Source organism: Alosa alosa, chromosome 6, assembly GCF_017589495.1.
Source record: "Alosa alosa isolate M-15738 ecotype Scorff River chromosome 6, AALO_Geno_1.1, whole genome shotgun sequence".
Lineage (NCBI taxonomy): Eukaryota > Metazoa > Chordata > Actinopteri > Clupeiformes > Clupeidae > Alosa > Alosa alosa.
The window spans coordinates 15,379,552-15,397,735 of NC_063194.1; the positions used below are offsets into that span (position 1 = coordinate 15,379,552).

The following is an 18,184-nucleotide window of genomic DNA, read 5'->3' on the forward strand; positions in this document are numbered from 1 at the left end:
ATTGTTGCCATAAACCCACCACCTCATTCCACTGCTACACAAACCTGTTAGTTAGCAGTAACTGGTTAGTAACTAGCTTGTAACTGGTTACATCTGTTATACATCTGTCTGGCATAGGCATTTGTACCTTCTAAATTTCAAACCTGATGTTTTGGACCTGTACATTTCTAACTATGCTGTGTGACCGCAGGTTCACCACGGGGCACATTTGGGCGTGCCCGCCCAGTGAGGGCGACGACTACATCTTCCATTGTCACCCTATGGACCAGAAGATCCCCAAGCCCAAACGCCTGCAGGAGTGGTACAAGAAGATGCTGGACAAGGCTGTTGCTGAGCGTATCGTTCATGACTACAAGGTGGGCTATGTGTATGTTTGTGTTGTGAACCAAGAAAGAGGCTATATGGAGTTTTCAAATCTTTTCAAAACTATTAAAAGAACTAAAAGCCAACAGACTTGCATAGCATGCTAGTTTGGATAGTGATGTATTTTGGCAGGATACGTGATTGGAATTGGCCTATTAAAAAGTGGTTACATTTTGGTGAGGTTTCCAAATTGGCCTGTGCAGCTCCAGGAATGACAAATTGAGTTGGTGTCATATTGACCAATCTACCTACAGAAATATTCCTTGAATAATGGAGACATATTGTTGTCGATGTGAGCTGTTCCTACCCACATGTTAGTATAATCCACTGACTGGTCATCCCTTGTTTTTTGTGTAGGACATCTTCAAACAGGCCACTGAGGACCGTCTGACCAGTGCCAAGGAGCTCCCCTACTTTGAGGGGGATTTCTGGCCCAATGTGCTGGAGGAGAGCATTAAGGAGCTGGAGCAGGAGGAGGAGGAGAGGAAAAGGGAGGAGAACAGCACCTCCAGTGAGAGCATTGATGTGAGTTAGACATGAGTGTTTGAGAGTTTTGATTGTTGACCTACATGTTTTGTACAAATGTTGGGTCTTTTAAGAGGGGTCTAAAGGCATATCTATTAAGCATGCACTTAGTTAATTAAGCATTTCTTATGAGTTATGGTTTGTATATTATAGTATAGTATAGTATATAGTGTATTATAATATATGTTTCTTTTCATTAGGCTATTGATTGCATTGATGCATTAATATTGCTATTCTCCTTAATGTAGTCTTAGCAACTTTTTAAACTGTTAATTTAACTATTGTATTGATTTATTTGTAAGTCGCTTTGGACAAAAGCGTCAAATCCCATAACATTTAATGATAACAATTTTTACCCTTCGATTGAGAAAAACATGCCGTCTCTCACTTTTAGGCAACCAAAGGGGACAGCAAGAATGCCAAGAAGAAGAACAGCAAGAAGACAAGCAAGAATAAGAGTAGCCTGAGCAGGGCCAACAAGAAGAAGCCGGGCATGCCTAATGTGTCTAATGACCTTTCACAGAAGCTGTATGCAACTATGGAGAAGCACAAAGAGGTAAAGTGTTTCGTGTTCGATACTTGTGAGAATGAGAGAGAGAGAGAGAGAGAGAAAGTGATTATAGAGCAGAGACTAATAAAAGAAAATGGACAACATATCCACATCAACACGTGTTTTTCATAGATCAATAGAAGTACTGAAATTGAGATACTGTAAAAGATTCTGTTTGCATTTTCTGGAACACGTTTGTCTCAAATTTAGATAGATATCTGACTTAAAAAAGGCCTTTCTTGCATGTTTGGCTGTCTGTTTCTGGCCACATGCATGAAGGCCAATGTGAGCAGATTTTTTTTCTCGGCTTGAGGTGGTACTCAAAAACTTCTTCAAGGTTGTCAGGTCTGTACTAGTATTTATCTTACACTTAAGTATAAGTATTCATTATTCTTGCACATATGCCAAATGTATACTAAGTGATGCCATCAGTGCAACTGATAGTCTCCCTGTAAGAATTACCAATACTAATGTAACTGTACAGATATGATATCTTTCATTCCCAGGTTTGTATAATAAGTGTTTAGATTTAAACAATAAACCCTGAGAGCTCATAGGTTACACTGATTCTACAACGGCTAAGGGGCGTTGTTAGGCACGACACGCTAGTGGAGCCCTTAGCCGTTGTAGAATCAGTGTAACCTACGGACTCGAGTGGCTTATTGCTTTTCTAAAACTGTTGCTATAAATACCTGGCAAAGTTTCATAAAGTAAAGGCAAAGCAACGAGAAATGTAACTATTTATTCATAGATAATCATTCTTTCTGCTGTTGTTTTATTCTAAGAAATATATTTCCTCTACCTGAATGGTTGCCAAGCAACGTCGAGACGCAGCTGCTTTAACTTTTGTATCAAGTTATGGTAGCGCAGTAATATAGAACGGAATGCGGTCAAGGTGTATGTTTATGTTTGTGTTTGTTCGAACGTGATTCAGCCAATCACAATCAAAGACCGGAACTATCAGTTTTAGAAATGTGCTGTTTAAATATCTTTGGCATACTGTAATAGACCAGAAAACGGCTCTAACACCCCATTTACTCAAACTCGTCAGTGAGACATGTAGTAAAATGGCTTCGATGTGCAATTAGGAACATCAACGTTAATTCACAAATTAATTATTAAGCTTAGTGATTGGGGTCCAGTGCCAATGTTTAACCCTTTGACTTTCCCTACAGGTGTTCTTTGTGATCCGGCTGATCGCTGGCCCCACCGCCAACTCCCTCCCGCCCATATCGGACCCAGACCCGCTGATGGCGTGCGATCTGATGGATGGGCGTGACGCTTTCCTGACGCTGGCACGCGACAAGCACCTGGAGTTCTCCTCGATGCGGCGCTCCAAGTGGAGCTCCATGTGCATGCTGGTGGAGCTGCACAACCAGAGCCAGGACCGCTTCGTCTACACCTGCAACGAGTGCAAGCACCACGTGGAGACGCGCTTCCACTGCACCGTCTGCGAGGTAGGAGAGGGGAAGGGTTTTTTACAGAGGGTGAAGATGGTTTGCTCATGCTCAGAAAAAAAAGACACACACTTGCAGAGGGCTCTGAAAGATATTCGACTAGGAAATGTGTACTTTATCCAAAGTTTGTAGTTGAAGATTCAGTATTATCTGATGTGTAAATATTTTGTTTCTCACACTAATTTGTTCTGTTTTGTTGTGTAGGACTACGACCTCTGCGGGAAATGCTACAACATCAAGGGCCACGAGCACAAGATGGAGAAGCTCGGGCTTGGTCTGGACGACGAGAGCAACAACGCAGCAGCCGCCTCCACCCAGAACCCCAGCGACTCCCGCCGCCTGAGTATCCAGCGCTGCATCCAGTCGCTGGTGCACGCCTGCCAGTGCCGCAACGCCAACTGCTCGCTGCCCTCGTGCCAGAAGATGAAGCGAGTGGTGCAGCACACCAAGGGCTGCAAGCGCAAGACCAACGGCGGCTGTCCCATCTGCAAGCAGCTCATTGCACTCTGCTGCTACCATGCCAAGCACTGCCAGGAGGCCAAGTGCCCCGTGCCCTTCTGCCTGAACATCAAACACAAGCTGCGGCAGCAGCAGCTGCAGCACCGGCTCCAGCAGGCGCAGATGCTGCGGCGGCGCATGGCCACCATGCAGAGGGCCGGGCAGCCTTGCCCTGGCGGCCCGCCTGGGGGACTCCCTTCTCCTGGAAACAACGGCACCACGGGGCCCAGCACGCCCACGTCCGTCGGTACTCAGCCGCCCACTCCACAGACCCCCACGCAGACCGGCATGCCCGCTCTGCCCCAGCCTGGCGTGGGCGGCATGTCCGGGGGGCCACCTGGTGGGCAGCAACAGCAGCCAATGCCCCAGCAAGGTGGGATGCCCCAGCACCCTATGCACCATCAGTTCCAGCAGATGCCCGGCGGAGGCGGCGGCATGATGAACTCACCGCAGCAACAGATGGCCATGCAGCAACAACAACAACAACAGCAGCAGCAGCAGCAGCAACAACAACAGCAGCAGCAACAACAACAACAACAACAGCAGCAGCAGGCGGCACAGCAGGCTCAGCAGCAGATGCAGCACCCCAACAGTATGGCTCCTTACGGGCCGAGAGCTCCCGGCTCGTCCCCTCGCGCCCAGACCCAGGGTAAACCGGGGCTAGGCCCGGCGACACCACCACAGCCGCCGCAGCAGCAGACGCCCCCGCATCTGCCTAACCCTGGCCAGCCACCCATGTCCCAACAGCCACCACAGCAACAGCAGCCTCCCTCGGGGCCTCCTCCGGCCGCCGTGGAGATCGCAATGAAGATCCAGCAGGTGGCCGACGCCCAGAGGAAGATGGCCCAGGCTCAGATCCTGAGACAGGCCACCCAGGGCGGCATGATGCCCCCACATCCCCACCACCCCCAACAGGCCCCAGGCCAGATGGGGATGCCCCACCCTGGGGTGGGGATGGTGGCGGCTCAGGGCTTGCCCCCCCAGGCTGCTGCAGCTAGGGCTCATCTGGAGCAGCAGCAGCAACCGCAACAGCAGGTACCGCCTGGCATGATGGTGGGCCCCATGCAGCAGCAGGGCCAGCCCATGCAGCCCAACTCCCAGGGCCAGCTACCGCCACAGGTACCCCTCCAGCCCAGGGTGGGTCCTCAGCTGCAGCCTCCCCAGCAGCAGTGGGCCGGTCAGGGCATGCCACCCCAGCAGAGGCCAGTCATGATGGGCCAGATGGCACAGCCGGGAATGGCCGCTCAGCAGCAACAACAGATGCAGCAGCAGCAGCAACAACAACCGCAGCAGCAGATTCCCGGGCGCAACCCTCTGATGCAGGGGGGCGCAAGCGGCAGTGCAGGTCCTGGGAATTTCCCCCAGGGGGCGCTGCAGGACCTGCTCCGGACCCTGCGCTCCCCAAGCTCCCCTCTCCAGCAGCAGCAGGTGCTCAACATCCTCCGCTCCAACCCCCAGCTCATGGCTGCCTTCATCAAGCAGAGAGTCTACAAATACAAAGGTGGTGCAGCCGGTGGGGCGCCCCCTGGTGGACAACCAGGAGCGGGACCCCAGGGGCTACCTGGAGCCATGGGCGTCCAACCGGGCGCTGTTGGCGCAGGCGCTCCCCAAGGTGGGATACACTTAGGTCAGGGTGTTGGCATGCAGTCGATAGCCCAACTGCAGCAGCAGCAGTTGCAACAACAACAACAGCAGCAGCAGCAGCAGCAGCAGCAGCAACAACAGCGACCCATGTTACCACAGCAAGTGGCAGCCCTGCAGCAGCAACAACAACAACAGCAGCAGCAGCAGCAGCAGCAACAACAACAAGGGGGCATCCCAGGGCAGGGACCCTCCATGGTCAGCATGGCCAACAACCCCCAGTTCCGAGAGCTCCTACTGAGGAGGCACCTGCAGCAACAACAACAGCAGCAGATGGCAAACCACGCTCAGTTCCAGCAGCCCCAGCCCCCCCAGCAGCAGCCTCCGCAGGGCTACATGGGCCAGCCTGGGAGCATGCAAGTGCCCCCTGGTGGCCAACAGCTCCCTCCTGGGGCTCAACAGCAGCAGCAGCAGCAGGCGGCCACCGCAGCCCTGCAGCAGAGGCTCCAGATGCAGCAGCAGCAGCAGAACGCCATGCTGCAGGGGGCTGACGGAGGTCCAGGCGGAGGAGGAGTGGGAGGCCCGCAGCAGCCTCCCCAGCAGCCGGGCGGCCAGGCCGGCCCGCAGACCCAAGCCCTCCTCCAGCAGGCCCTGCAGCACCGGCTCCTGCAGCAGCAGCAGCACCTGGCTGGGGGGTCACCCGCCCAGCACAGCAATCCCATGAGCCCACAACAGCAGCAGCAGCAGCAACAACAGCAGCAGCAGATGTCCCAGTCTCCTCATCTACAGGGCCAGCAGCTCTCCACGTCGCTTAGCAACCAGGTGCGCTCGCCGCAGCCGTCGCCGCGGCCACACTCGCAGCCGCCACACTCCAGCCCCTCGCCCCGCATGCAGCCTCAGCCCTCCCCGCACCACATCTCGCCCCAGACCCAGACTGGGTCGCCGCACCCCTCGCACCTGACCCAGCACCACCCAGGGATGGTGGTCCCGCCACCCCAACAGAACCCTCAGCAGCAGCAGAACCCCATGGACGGTGGCCCCTTTGGGTCAGATCAGAACGCCATGCTGTCGCAGCTGAGCAGCATGGGGGCACTGCACGGGCCGGGAGGACCGGACATGCTATCAGGAAATAGCCAGGACCTCAACGCCAATATGAATCACAACTCCTTAGACATCATGTAGCATTGAGGTGCTCCCAGAACACGCCTCACAAGGGAGTGAACAGTGTTAGGTTTTTTGGGGGGTTTTGTTTTTTAAATCAGTACAAAGATTATTATTTAATGTTTTCAATATAAACACAACGAACTGACCTTCCTATGGGAGATGTTACAATAAATCAAAATGTCAAATGAATGAATAAAATAAATGAATGGTAAGTTATTGCTGTTAATATATATATATTTTCTTTTGCCAATTGTGTACAAAGAGAGGGGAAATTTTTCTCCCTTAGAGAAAAACACAGGTAATATTTTTGGGGTTGGGTGGAGAGGAGTATTTGCCTTTTTTAGGAGATATTTTTAAGATTTTAAAAAGTGGTGAAATATTAAAGAGCAAGTGATTTAATGCAATGGACTTTTTATTGGTTTCTTTTCTTTTTTCTCCGTCAACCAGTCTCTGTTTTCAGTTTTGCAGAGTGATGTGGAGTATTATTATTATTGTTATTAATATTATGAATCCAAACATCATGCATATCTTCCTTGTAAAGTTATGGTTTTGCTTTATTTATTTGAGTTTTCAAACGGTTTGTTATGTACCCTGAGACTGCTACAATTCACAAAGAATATATTTTTGTTAATGACTGTTGAAATGGGTAGATGGAGGCTAGCTCCTCTGCCCATGATGATGTCGTTGGGGGAGGGATTTTTAATGGAATTATGTATTACAGTGTTGGGGTCTTGGATTGGGTGAGTGTGCTGTAGTTGGCCAATGGATCTTACTTTCAAGCCACTTTTGAAATGCCTAACCATTGGACACCAATCACCCCACCAAGGGGAATTGCACCCCGCTCCCCATGCACACTCATAAACCCTCTTGTGAATGTGTGTGTGTGTGCGCGCTTTCCTTATTTATGAATGACTTACCAGGAAGTGAAGGCAGTTCTGCACAAAGACGTGCGCTGGAATACAGTGTGTTGTGCTGCAAGCGTGTGTGCCTGAGTGCGTGCGTGTGTCTGCGTGTGTGTGCACATATAAAGTGGGGGCAACTGTCCTTGTGTGGTAGGATGGAGGGGGTGCACCTCATGAACTGCATATTAGTAGAATGAATGGGAGGGGGAGGGGGCGGGATGGGAGTTCTTCCCTTCTCTCTACGCTGCCTCCCTGGACTTTAGGCCTGGTGCCACCAGACCCCACCCCCTCCTTCAAGTCCCACCTCTGTGCCCACCTCCTCCCGCCATCTTCTTACACCTCTCCCCAGTATAGCTGTTTACTCGCAACAGCAACGGGGGTTAATTTAATATTTTTTACTGTACAAAGAAAACACAAGCTGTGGACTCAAATACTGTTTTTTGTAATAAAATTTAAAATAATGACAAAAAATTGTTGTGCTCCTCCTTACCTGCCTTGCGGAAAAAGTGCTGTTTTTAGAATCAGACAAAATCACACCCACATAAACTGTAATAAACGTTGTTTTTTTTCCATGACAACAGTGACCTCTGGGGCTTTCTCGAGGAACTACAGTCCAATTTACAGCGTTGTGTCTCCTGCCTTCAGGATTGCGACCATGAACCAGAATGTTCCCAAAGGTAATCCCTATGAATGTGAACTTGATTTTCCCCTACTTTAAATTTCCATCAGTGGTCCTGTGTACGAATTATAGAGGGAGATCTGGGACGAAGAATGTAAACTAGATTTATGATGTGGCAGATAAAACACTCATACGCATGGTTGTGTGTTTTTTTTTTATTATTATTGGTAATAAAAAAATGCATTGTTATTATAAACTACACCAAAAACCAGCAAGCAAACATTCAAGTACACCAAACTGTCTTTTCCCCCAAGATTATTATCTGGTTTTAACCATATGGCGGATAATTTAAATTTAGGTGTTTTTTGGACATGCGATAAATACAACAGAAACATAAAATTCAACTGTGAACACATCCTAGTCCTACTACAGCATCTGCGCGAGCAGTGTAGTGTAAATTGACACCCTCCTCGTTAAAAATGCACAGGCTTCACAACCGAGTAAAGGGAGATGTGCAGCCACAAAAACAAAAATAGAGCCAGGTAACCTTTTTCACCGCGAAAGGCCAACAAGCCAACACATGATTGTGCGCTGCGTCCATCATATACACACATACAGCTGGTAGTCACACACATAAACAAAGCTTCCTGTACTGTATTGGAACTTCATAATGCAGTGCTTTTTTTGAGCTTGTTCTGTTAACGGACAACATCAAAGAAATGAGCTAGAGATGTGTGGAAGCTGTTTTGTTGCAGTGTTTTTTTTACTGGAAGCAATACTGCGGAAAGGTAGTACTACTTTGCAAAAAACACAGAACAAATCACTAGCTTTTGTACAAGGAAGGTTGGAATAATTACGCAGTAAGTGACATTCATGAGTTCCTTCCAAACACCTGTCTTGGACCTCCACCTTTCCTGTCTTTCGGTGTTTTTTTATCTTTTCCTTAATTTGACCTCCTTATCTCCTTTTCACTCCATCCCACAGCCCTTAAAAAAACCCTCAGCTGTCAGTGCCTCTTTGAATGTCACTGTCAAGGAATTAATGGTCACATCTGTCACTATCACTTTGCCAGAGGTCCGTGAGGTGGTACTTGACTCTGACCCCTTCTTACCAATGGAAACGTCCCGCTTGGACACCACGACCAATTCGCACTCTGCCTTGATACAAGGGGTGGTAGAGCTATCTCTTGGTGCCAAACAGCTGTCCACCGTGTCTAGGGAAACGTGTGTGTCTGCCTCTCTCGCCGTGGTGGAAGCGCTCTGTGATTCGTCAGTCATCGCCACGTCTTGTGTTCCCTCTGATAGAGAGTCCCTCCCTAAGCTGTCAGGGTTTGTACTCAAATCGGGATCACCCAAAGTCCTGGCTGTGTCATTCAGCCCTGTCCCTGCCATGGGGGTCTTGCCTTCAACAGGCTCATCCCCTGGCCTGTGACACAATCCGCAGTCCTCCACTGCCTCGGTCACCATTGCCATGTCCTGCTCAGCTGAGGAACAGTAGCCATCTGAAAACTGCGGGCCTGAGAGAGATGGAAAAAGGAGGGATTAGGATGACGTCAAGCACTACTGTTCCAATCGTGTGAGTAATGCTGTTAACTGTTAGCCAGCAATAGCCATGAAGTTGTTGAGTAAGATATCTGAGATGTTCTAAATATGAGGAATATTTTCAGTATTATAACGCTTAAATAACTCTAGTGTCTCAACAACATAACCTGGTGTCATGTTAGTGGAAACTAGAGACCTTGTACTTGTTGGTATTTATGCTTGTCTGCCATGTGACATATTTGTCCCCATTTCAGTGGCTTTATGCAATCAGACATAAATAAACCAGGCAAAGGCAGAGGCGAGGATACTCAGTCACAGTTCAAATTCCTCAGCATATTGGCTCAACTGCTGCTGGGACACCAACATCATGCCAGCCGAACCTACCGCTGGGAATGTCCTGGTCCTGGTCTGCTTTGTTGTTGTTGTCTTGCAGTGTGATCTCTCTCTTGTCTGGGTATTCCATTGTGTGGTGGTCCTCCTCTTCCCTTCTGTGGTTCTCCTCTTCCATCGAGTCCTGCGTGTAGTGTGGGACCTTCTGTAGACGTGGAGGTCGTGGGTCCAGCATCAGGGCTCTGGTCGCCCCCTGTTTGCTGCGCCGCTTCTCCAGGCGGCGTAGGACACCGGCCCTGTCCCCTGGCCTGCACGGCCGGACCCCGTGCTCCAGCTCTGCTCCCATGGAGCGCGTGAGAGAGAGGCGGAGGCGAGGGGGCGGCTTATCAGGCACTTTGTGGGCACTGCGAAGGTCCATGGGGTACATGTTCTGCATAAAAAAAAAAACAGCACGCCACATGTAGGTCTCATTAAACCTGACAGGAAGTTTTTAGTCTGCTACAATGGCACAGTTGTCAGCCGTGAAATACTAACTATTGTTTATGCCAAGAAATGTGTGAAAAGGAAAATCATAGATACACTTCAAAGCAAGGCTTTGAACCGGTTCATGGAACGAAAATGAAAACGAAAACCAGAAACTTTTGCCATTTAGCTAGAAACAAAAACGAAACCAGAAACTTTGATGTTTTTATGTTCCGGAACAGAAACCGGTTAATACCGGTTCTTTTTTTTGTTCCTGGGAAGATTTGTGTCTTCAGTGAAATGGTGATGGTCACCTCCTGTCATTCAATGAATGCATGGAGAGTGCAGACAGACAGAGGTTGCCACTAGCAGGCAATCAAAAGGCCTCTCCAAATCTCAATGATTCATTTCACCTGTTTTCTCTTTTTACTAGGCCGTGACGAACATTGTTGGAAAAACCTAGTATTAACGTTAAGGCTACAGCTTTAATTTATTTGGGAAAAAACGTAATAGTCCTCATTTTGGCATTTAACCGGTTCAGGAACACTATTTGTTTTATTCTAACCGGTTCGGGAACGTCAATTTTAGGGTGGGAACCAAAACCGGAAACGTTAAAATACTTTTTCTGTTCAGAACGAAACAATTGACAAAAAAATCCTGGTTCAAAGCCCTGCTTCAAAGTACCTATAGCAATCTGTCATAGACCTAACAAACTGCACAGGTTAGCTTAGTCGTAGGCAGTATACATTGAAATGTCTTGTAGATTTAGCTGTTTGTTTCCATGGAGATTCTATTTTTTGTTATTTGTGCAACTCTAGTTGATTCCTTATAATTTCATACTGATGTGGATTAAACACTTGTGTTCTACCACAAATGAGAACATAGAAAGGACGTGCTAGGCCAGGGGATACAGCCAAGCTAGTACTAACAATAGCCAATGTGTTTGAGAGCCATGTAAATTAAAATGGGTATGGCATGCTAGAAGCAATTTCTAACAAGCAGTGGAACAATATTGTGTAATTGAACTTTCAGTGTCACAGAACTACTGAGTGTGTGTGTGTATGTGTGTGTTTGTGTGTGTTTCTGGTGAAAGACCAATCTGGGCTTTCTGGGGGTGGCTGACCTAGTGACTCAATGCAGATTCTTGTCAGAACACCCCTGTACTGTCACACCATCCATTGCTTCAGCATGTTCTGCCTACTGTCCCTTTTGTGAATTAGTGAGGTTCTAGCAGTGTAGGATGCTGGTGAGGGGCAGACTGAACCTATTCATATTCATGGTGTGGCAGCCCCACGTACCCTCAGGACTAGCCTGCGTGGTCGGAGGCCCTTTCTCCTATAGGCCAAGGCTCTGTCCTTCTCCTCCCTGGGGAAAAGCACACTGGAAGATTAGAGTGTGTCAAGAACATCTTACATCATCACTACTATCATCTCTGAATTGTTTTTTGTCTCTTTCAGAGTTACTCACTTTTCCTCGTACTCCAGAACCAGGCGCGGGTCCAGTATGTGGTCCTCGGGTTCCCATGTGCTGTACCTGCTCAACAGGCCCAAACGCAGACCTCAGCATGAGTACTTACCCAACTGCCTACACACTCTCATCATACAATCGACACAATACACTTTGATGCCTGCAAAGGCATTGAGCAGTGTTCCCTAACGGTACCGTTGTGACTCATCCGATGAGTCAACTGGTGTATGAAGTCTGCTTTGTGATTGGACAACACGTTCTGTAACTAAGAGCCTAGGTGACATCAGTCAGCCTTAGCAGCGCTATGCCAGGAACATGCACTCACTGATATTGACGGGGCTATCAGTATTTTTTGCAAACAGTCCCTGTTGATATAAAATGCCTGTATGGGCAAATAATGGTTGTGATTAAATGATTTGGAGGGTATAGTACAAGGATCTTTCATAAAGATGTATCAGTGAATAAGAAAGCATTTAATTTTCTTGCTATTCTTATGTCTACCTAGCCATGTGATTTAAGTGAATTTATATTTGAAAAATGTGAAATGTGAAACAGTGTGTTCTAGGGTGTAATGCTTACTTTTGAGGCCAGCCTTGCCACTTCAGTAGATATTCCACGTTTCCCTAGGAGAGAAACAGACATATTACATTATAGGCGGTCATTCACAGTTAACGTGGTCATGCACAATATCACTCATAGTTAACACGCTTTGCAGAAGAGATGTCTACCCCTTTAAACTGCCAACAGGGGGCGGGGGTCTTAGGGGGTGTGTATTTAGAAATGGATATTATAGAAGGTGACGTCAACGTCGTGATCGCCACTGTAGTGGTGACGTGTGCGCATATGGGTTCGCTCGCGAGTTCAATAAAAAGGAGTTTCTAGAACATTTTAGGATGGGAATAGGTGGGGCCATGGTAACATGTAAACATCTCGAATTGCGCAACGCGTTTCACTGAGAAACCACGGTGCCCCCCACCCTCCCCCCTACGCACACACCCCCGCAGAGATTCGAGCCTACAGTCAAAAGAAAATTACGTGCACATGAAATAGTGATAATACATCTGAAGACTAACCTACGTTATCACTCTATTATTTTATTATTATTATTATTAAACTCTAGTCATTTAGATTTTTTTAAGGAGTTATTGCAGTAAGCTACCTTACCTATTCGTAGACAACAAATCCTGCCCTTTTCATTTTTGCATCGCAATGTCATTATTTTCATTTCATACAGCAAACAATCTCATTGATCTAACCTTGTGTTTGATCAAGTCGGACAGAACATTAGGCCGTTGCTTCACGAGGACTGCCCATTTCCGAATATTCCTTTTAGTTCCTCAGTACAAGTAAATAAACTGCGTAGCCACCAAACATTGGCTGAGCGAAGAGAAGGCGCAGCTATACCCCGACAACCCATACGTTCAGCGATAGCAACGACACACGCGTTAACGCACACACCCCCTGGCCTACAAACGCTGCAGCTCCGGTCAAGAGTGTTACAAAACACATAATTCCACTGTACACATATGCTAAGTTCATAGCACACGGTACCTTTGAGGCGTTCGTTAATTGGTGAAAAGTATCAAGTTCAAGTTGCTCTGAGTGACAGCTAGCATGACCCAAAAACACTCACGTGCAAGGATGACAAAATATCAATGCGTAAACTTGGAATCTCATTTGGCACATTGGTGTGCAACTCTATAGATGGGGTTTTAATTAATGATGTCGAAAGGCTAAACAACCGAGAACAAACATCACATTTATATGTGTGAAATAAATAGGTAATCTTACCTTTCTAACTCTCTTTTTAGTGATAGATTCAACAGCAAACACTTGTTCGCCAAGTGATGACAGCTCCATCGCCACTATCTTGAGCTTCCCGCACGCTATAGGAAGGACGCAAGTAGGCTAGTACGCACTCTCTGTTCCTTCCTACAAAATGTGTAGCCTAAATGGTGAAAGTCGTGCAACCCTTTTCGAAATAAGCCAGGTTTGGTCCTCTTGATAGCTTTTTTCCCTGAACTGAACGACCTGTCTATGTTTCCAGTGTTCTCTAGATGTTCCGACCTATTCTCGCCTCTGTTTGGGAGTTTTCAAATCTGCGACACATCTCCACTGCCTGGCGCGTGCTTGCCAAGGATAGTGCACGGCACGTTCTGATCGCGCGCTCTATGTCCCCCTCTATTTGTCGAGCCCTGGCGGCCGCACGAGTCCGCGCAAGGAGAAGTATCCAAGTATGCAAGCGAAGTCACGGTCATTTTACCTAGTGTAGCCTACATTTTCCCTATTGTGCACTATCATTATTTAAAGTAGGAAGCACACAAATCAAAGTAGTCTAGATTCATTTCCAAAATATATTGTTGTTATAATACGTATTGATATTTATTTGAATATTTTCTAAAAACTTCGAAAAGTGTCATTAGCCTACAGCATTTGTGTGGGTTGTGTGTGGTAGAGATAAAGATGCTTAAACACATAGGCCTAAGCCTATTTATTACCTACGTTAACATAATTTATAGCAATATATGCCATTTCCTGTAGTTTTATGAAATAGCCTAGGCCCTATCTGAAAGACAGGTCTTGATTCAGTGTGTTATAATGCGTGATTTACCAAAATAACCAAATGCACTGTACAATATCAACAGTGGCAACTGTTTTCAGTAAAATCAACACACTTCAAAATTAACTGGAAGAACAGCCCTTTCCAGCGCGCGTGATCCCATTTACGGGAATGTGGAATGACTCATCACGGCAGTTCAATCCCCCCTTTTCGTGGAAGTCCTGGAAATAATAATATATATTTTTATGATGGGGCCATAAGGCAATGCTGTTTTCTTCTGCGCTTATGGATGTCTACTTGGCTTTCACACTCACAACCAATTGAAGATTGCCCATGAACCTTATCACGAGCTGAGTTTTTCCTATTCCCGGAAAATAGCCCAGTAGACCGGACCCACACTAGGCTATTCGTTACCATCTAAAACACTATACATTGTGAAATGTTGGAGATTTAAACAAATGTACAGATCAACAAAGAGTTGGTTAAGTTTTCTTTATTGTATTTCATATGTAGCCTACAAGAATGCTCAAAGCAAAAGTAGGCCTATCAGGGGTCAACCTTTTTACCCCTCTGATAGCCTAGCTACATTGACAACATGAACGTGGCCTTATGAACATAGAATTCACATAGCTGAAATCCGCCGAACACAGCTATGACTGCTACCTGGAAGGTCACATGAAAAGTTGCTGTGAGGTGGGGATTTATGTAACATCTTTCACTGAGTGGCATGCCTCACACCATAGATTAGACAAACTCACTTGTCATTTACAATAACAAAAAACATGTTTCCCATTCCTCATGAACATAGAAAATATTTTTAGACTAAACTTTTGATTTTTGTTAACCTGGTTAGGCTACTGTCCATAGTCTGCTGTGTGCTTTGTAGCCTGCTAACATCACCTCATGCCATCACTGACACTACCAGGGAGCTGCATCATTGTTTAATTGGTAATTTTGTATCAGAAGGATGCATGGTTTCTTTGAATTTGATTTGATAGGAATTTTAACAGGTTTACCAAGCGACTGTATCAGATGTATGAACATGTTCTTTGAACATTTTGGAGAGCTACTCACAAACAAGTGGGGAGCTACTGGTAGCTGGTGAGTGTTGGAGACCCCTGGCCTAAACTAAAACAGACCGAGCCCCCCAAAAAATGTAAGCCTTTGGCAGCCTTGTGTACATTTGGTCAATTGAAAGTCACAGAACTGACTGGATAACTCATGTAAAGATGCATTTTTCTGTGTTTTTAAGAAACCATGTATCCCTAACTTTGCAATGAGATTCCAAGACTCCATAGACACTCCGAAGAGGACTAATCATAACTAATCTCAAGGGACTTCCGGATGGCTGTCCCAAGCCAACCATGAGCAGCTGCTTCAGAAATTAAAGCTATAAATCCCAAAATCTATTGAATTTCAAATTCAAGGAAAACAAAACCATTGTATTTCCTAGAAGCCACTCTCCTACCTGATCCACCTTTATACCTTTATAGTGTATGGATATATATATATATAGTATTGAATTTTGTCTTTTCCAGTAGACAAATACAAATATCGGCTCTGTAATCAGTGTACAACCTGCAATCAGTCTACAGACCAGATGAATGGTGTGATGTATTTCAACCAGTAGTCAATCCATTAGGACTGCTTTTTCCCCCAGGTACCAACGCTGATATTACGATTAGATCCAATTTAATAACACATGGTTTGTAAACTCACAGGCTATGTGTGCACTACCTGTGTTATAAACGGACCTTCCAAGGTCAGAAGGCTTGTGAATGCCATATTCCACACAATAGGCACAGTTGCATACTCTGCTTGGAACTGGATTGGTCCTGATGTGTGGCATTTACAGTACCAAATTGAAACCATCAGTGACATGCTACACAAACATTGCAAGCACTATGGCCAGTAGAACACAGTCTGCCATGTAAGGAATGTCTGGTGTTTGGGTGGTCATATCCATAGCTCTTCAGTCCACCCACGCTCACCAGTTTCCTGAACATAGGCTCCAGTCCTGTCAGGTTGAACAAGCTCACCTCCTCCACTCTGACTCTGAACACCAGCATGCTACAGGGCTGTGTGCTTAGCCCACTGTTTTACTCCCTTTTCATCCATGAGTGTCCCTGTGCACAGCACTAACTCCCTCATCAAATTCACTGGTGCACCACTGTGGTTGGCCTGATCACTTACAGCAATGAGTTAGTCTATGGAAGTATGGAAGAGGTCCTACACTTGTCAGCACTATGTGCATACAATAACCTTCATCTCAACACCACAAAAGCTAAAGAGCTAATTGTGGATTATTTGAGGGCAGAAAGTGGCAGACATACACCCATTCACATAATGGGGCTGAGGTAGAGTGAGACCCCAGCTTTAAATTCCTTGCAAATCCATATCCCTGAGGATCTCTCTGGGCCTCGCAACACCATATCCCTGAGGATCTCTCTGGGTCTCGCAACACCATATCCCTGAGGATTTCTCTGGGTCTCGCAACACCATATCCCTGAGGATTTCTCTGTTACGTGCTACGTCCACTGCTACGTCACCCATTCATGCATTACTCTCGACCAATAACCTGTATTTACCTGTCTTATAATGACTTGTCTAACATTCCTGCCACTCTGCATTTGGTGCTATCATTTCAAAGTCCTCTCCTTCCTCCACCACCACCAGTTTGGTCCCCGTTCATTGTCCAGGGGGCAGGCTCTCATCAAGCAGGATCTGCTGAGTCAAGCTGAAACCCGGACCAATGACAGGGCCTACGCCTAAAATTCAAATGTGAATTAAACCTTTAAATCATATTCCTACTCTATGAGAGAAATTATAACAACTGGGAGAAATGACAACAAGTAATACAAACCAGTCTAAGTAAGAGTAAAGCCTCCTTGTGACTTTCAGTCCCTTTAAACAATGAAGAGCCTTCATAGGAATATTGTTTTGCGGATGGAAGAGAGAGGCGACTTTCAGAATTGAAACTGAATGTTCAAAGTGAAACGAAATCTGGACATAGTCAGCCAGTGAAATACGGATGAAAAGTGAGTGAAGTGCCAGCTTCACAGATCTGACTCATCTTGGCTTCCTCTCGTCAGCACCTCAGCCTCAGTCGAGTTCCAGTTCCAGTGTGTAGCAAGAGCGCATGCCTGGAGTGACTGCCCAGAAACAGTCTGTCAACATTTCTAATTAGTTTAACGGCATTTTGGCTGCGCAGTGGCATTTTATGAGGAAAGATTCAAGGTAATTATCTGGAAATGTTGATAATTTGTGTGAAACATCTATGGTCATTGAGATGATTGTTATTTATTGTGATGGTCTTGGTTGCATATGTAATGGTTGATTATAAAGAATGCTTCAATTTGCAATGTGTAGTGACAAAGAGAGTGTGTGTGTTGGGGGCTGGCGGGTGTTATAATGGCATAATAATGAGCGGACATTTATCTTATTCCTTTTCTTCCACAATTTAGTTTTTCTCTTCCATGGAGAAATCCTGCCATAGTTCCAGCCCCCTTGTTTTTCCATGGAGTGGTAAAAATTCATTCCTGGAAGCCGGCACCTTTTGCAATTTCGCCCTTGAACAATGCTCTTGCTTCCGTTAGCAGGTTCCTCTTTCCATAAGTCTAGACTTTCTTTCATGAACACTGCACCACTCCAAACCTTGTATGTTATACCTTACAAAATACATCAAGTGCTCACAAAAATCTTAAACCCTTAAGTATTTTTCCAGGAAAGGAGGCCAAGTTCATGTTTGATTTATGGTATGGTTTCAGGAAACATTTAGAACCTTCTCCAGATAAGGTAATATGATATTTGATTTTTGAACACTCTCACACTGATGACCAGTTGAACAGCTGACTCAACTCATCACTTTAGCATAACCAGAAATCCCTGCAGTACAATGTATTAAAGGTAGGAGGCGGATGTGCATTTATATAGACCTGTGTAAACATATCAAAAACTAGGCTATGCATGCCAAAATTGGTAGAAGAATGAGAGGATACACATCTAACCTGCCTGCCATTTAAATTTCCAAAAGAGTATCAGTGTTTTTACTTGAATGCAAAGGTGGCATTGAAAACCACATTATCTACAGAGACAAGAGGCGGAGAAGTGGTAGACTAACTATTAAACAGCGCTTACTAAAACAATGTTCAAAACAACCAAAAAC

At 46.1% G+C, this 18,184-nt stretch overlaps 2 protein-coding genes across 12 annotated transcripts in view; one reads left to right on the forward strand and one right to left on the reverse strand.

The window, feature by feature from the left end:
- ep300b (E1A binding protein p300 b) overlaps positions 1 to 6,542 on the forward strand; it is a 37,148-nt gene extending 30,606 nt beyond the window's left edge. For all 10 annotated transcript variants that reach the window (XM_048246180.1, XM_048246177.1, XM_048246184.1 and 7 more), the window contains exons 27-31: positions 191 to 356; positions 721 to 888; positions 1,283 to 1,444; positions 2,614 to 2,895; positions 3,100 to 6,542. In XM_048246180.1, the coding sequence (XP_048102137.1) occupies positions 191 to 356; positions 721 to 888; positions 1,283 to 1,444; positions 2,614 to 2,895; positions 3,100 to 6,156 (3,835 nt within the window). In that variant the 3' untranslated portion in view covers positions 6,157 to 6,542. The remainder of the gene's footprint in view (positions 1 to 190; positions 357 to 720; positions 889 to 1,282; positions 1,445 to 2,613; positions 2,896 to 3,099) is intronic.
- A 1,317-nt stretch (positions 6,543 to 7,859) lies between these two features.
- Positions 7,860 to 13,601, reverse strand: cbx7a (chromobox homolog 7a). 2 transcript variants are annotated; one of them, XM_048246210.1, is made up of 6 exons: positions 13,251 to 13,601; positions 12,039 to 12,082; positions 11,460 to 11,525; positions 11,291 to 11,357; positions 9,585 to 9,960; positions 7,860 to 9,175 (listed from the first exon to the last, which is right to left on the reverse strand). In XM_048246210.1, exons 1-6 carry the CDS (start codon positions 13,317 to 13,319, stop codon positions 8,628 to 8,630), a joined length of 1,170 nt encoding a protein of 389 aa, XP_048102167.1. In that variant the 5' UTR covers positions 13,320 to 13,601; the 3' UTR covers positions 7,860 to 8,627. The 2 variants fall into 2 exon arrangements, with proteins under 2 accessions (XP_048102167.1, XP_048102166.1); XM_048246209.1 differs by having other exon boundaries at positions 11,460 to 11,528.
- Positions 13,602 to 18,184: the final 4,583 nt, after the last annotated feature.

What these genes read in the sequence shown, in the direction of transcription:
- cbx7a (XM_048246209.1), bottom strand. Translation starts at nt 13,319, where the DNA reads ATGGAGCTGTCATCACTTGGCGAACAAGTGTTTGCTGTTGAATCTATC. An exon ending in TGGCAAGGCTGGCCTCAAAA is followed by an intron (nt 11,529 to 12,038) that starts GTAAGCATTACA and finishes GGGCCTGTTGAG; the next exon opens with CAGGTACAGCACATGGGAAC. An exon ending in GTTCTGGAGTACGAGGAAAA is followed by an intron (nt 11,358 to 11,459) that starts GTGAGTAACTCT and finishes GCTTTTCCCCAG; the next exon opens with GGAGGAGAAGGACAGAGCCT.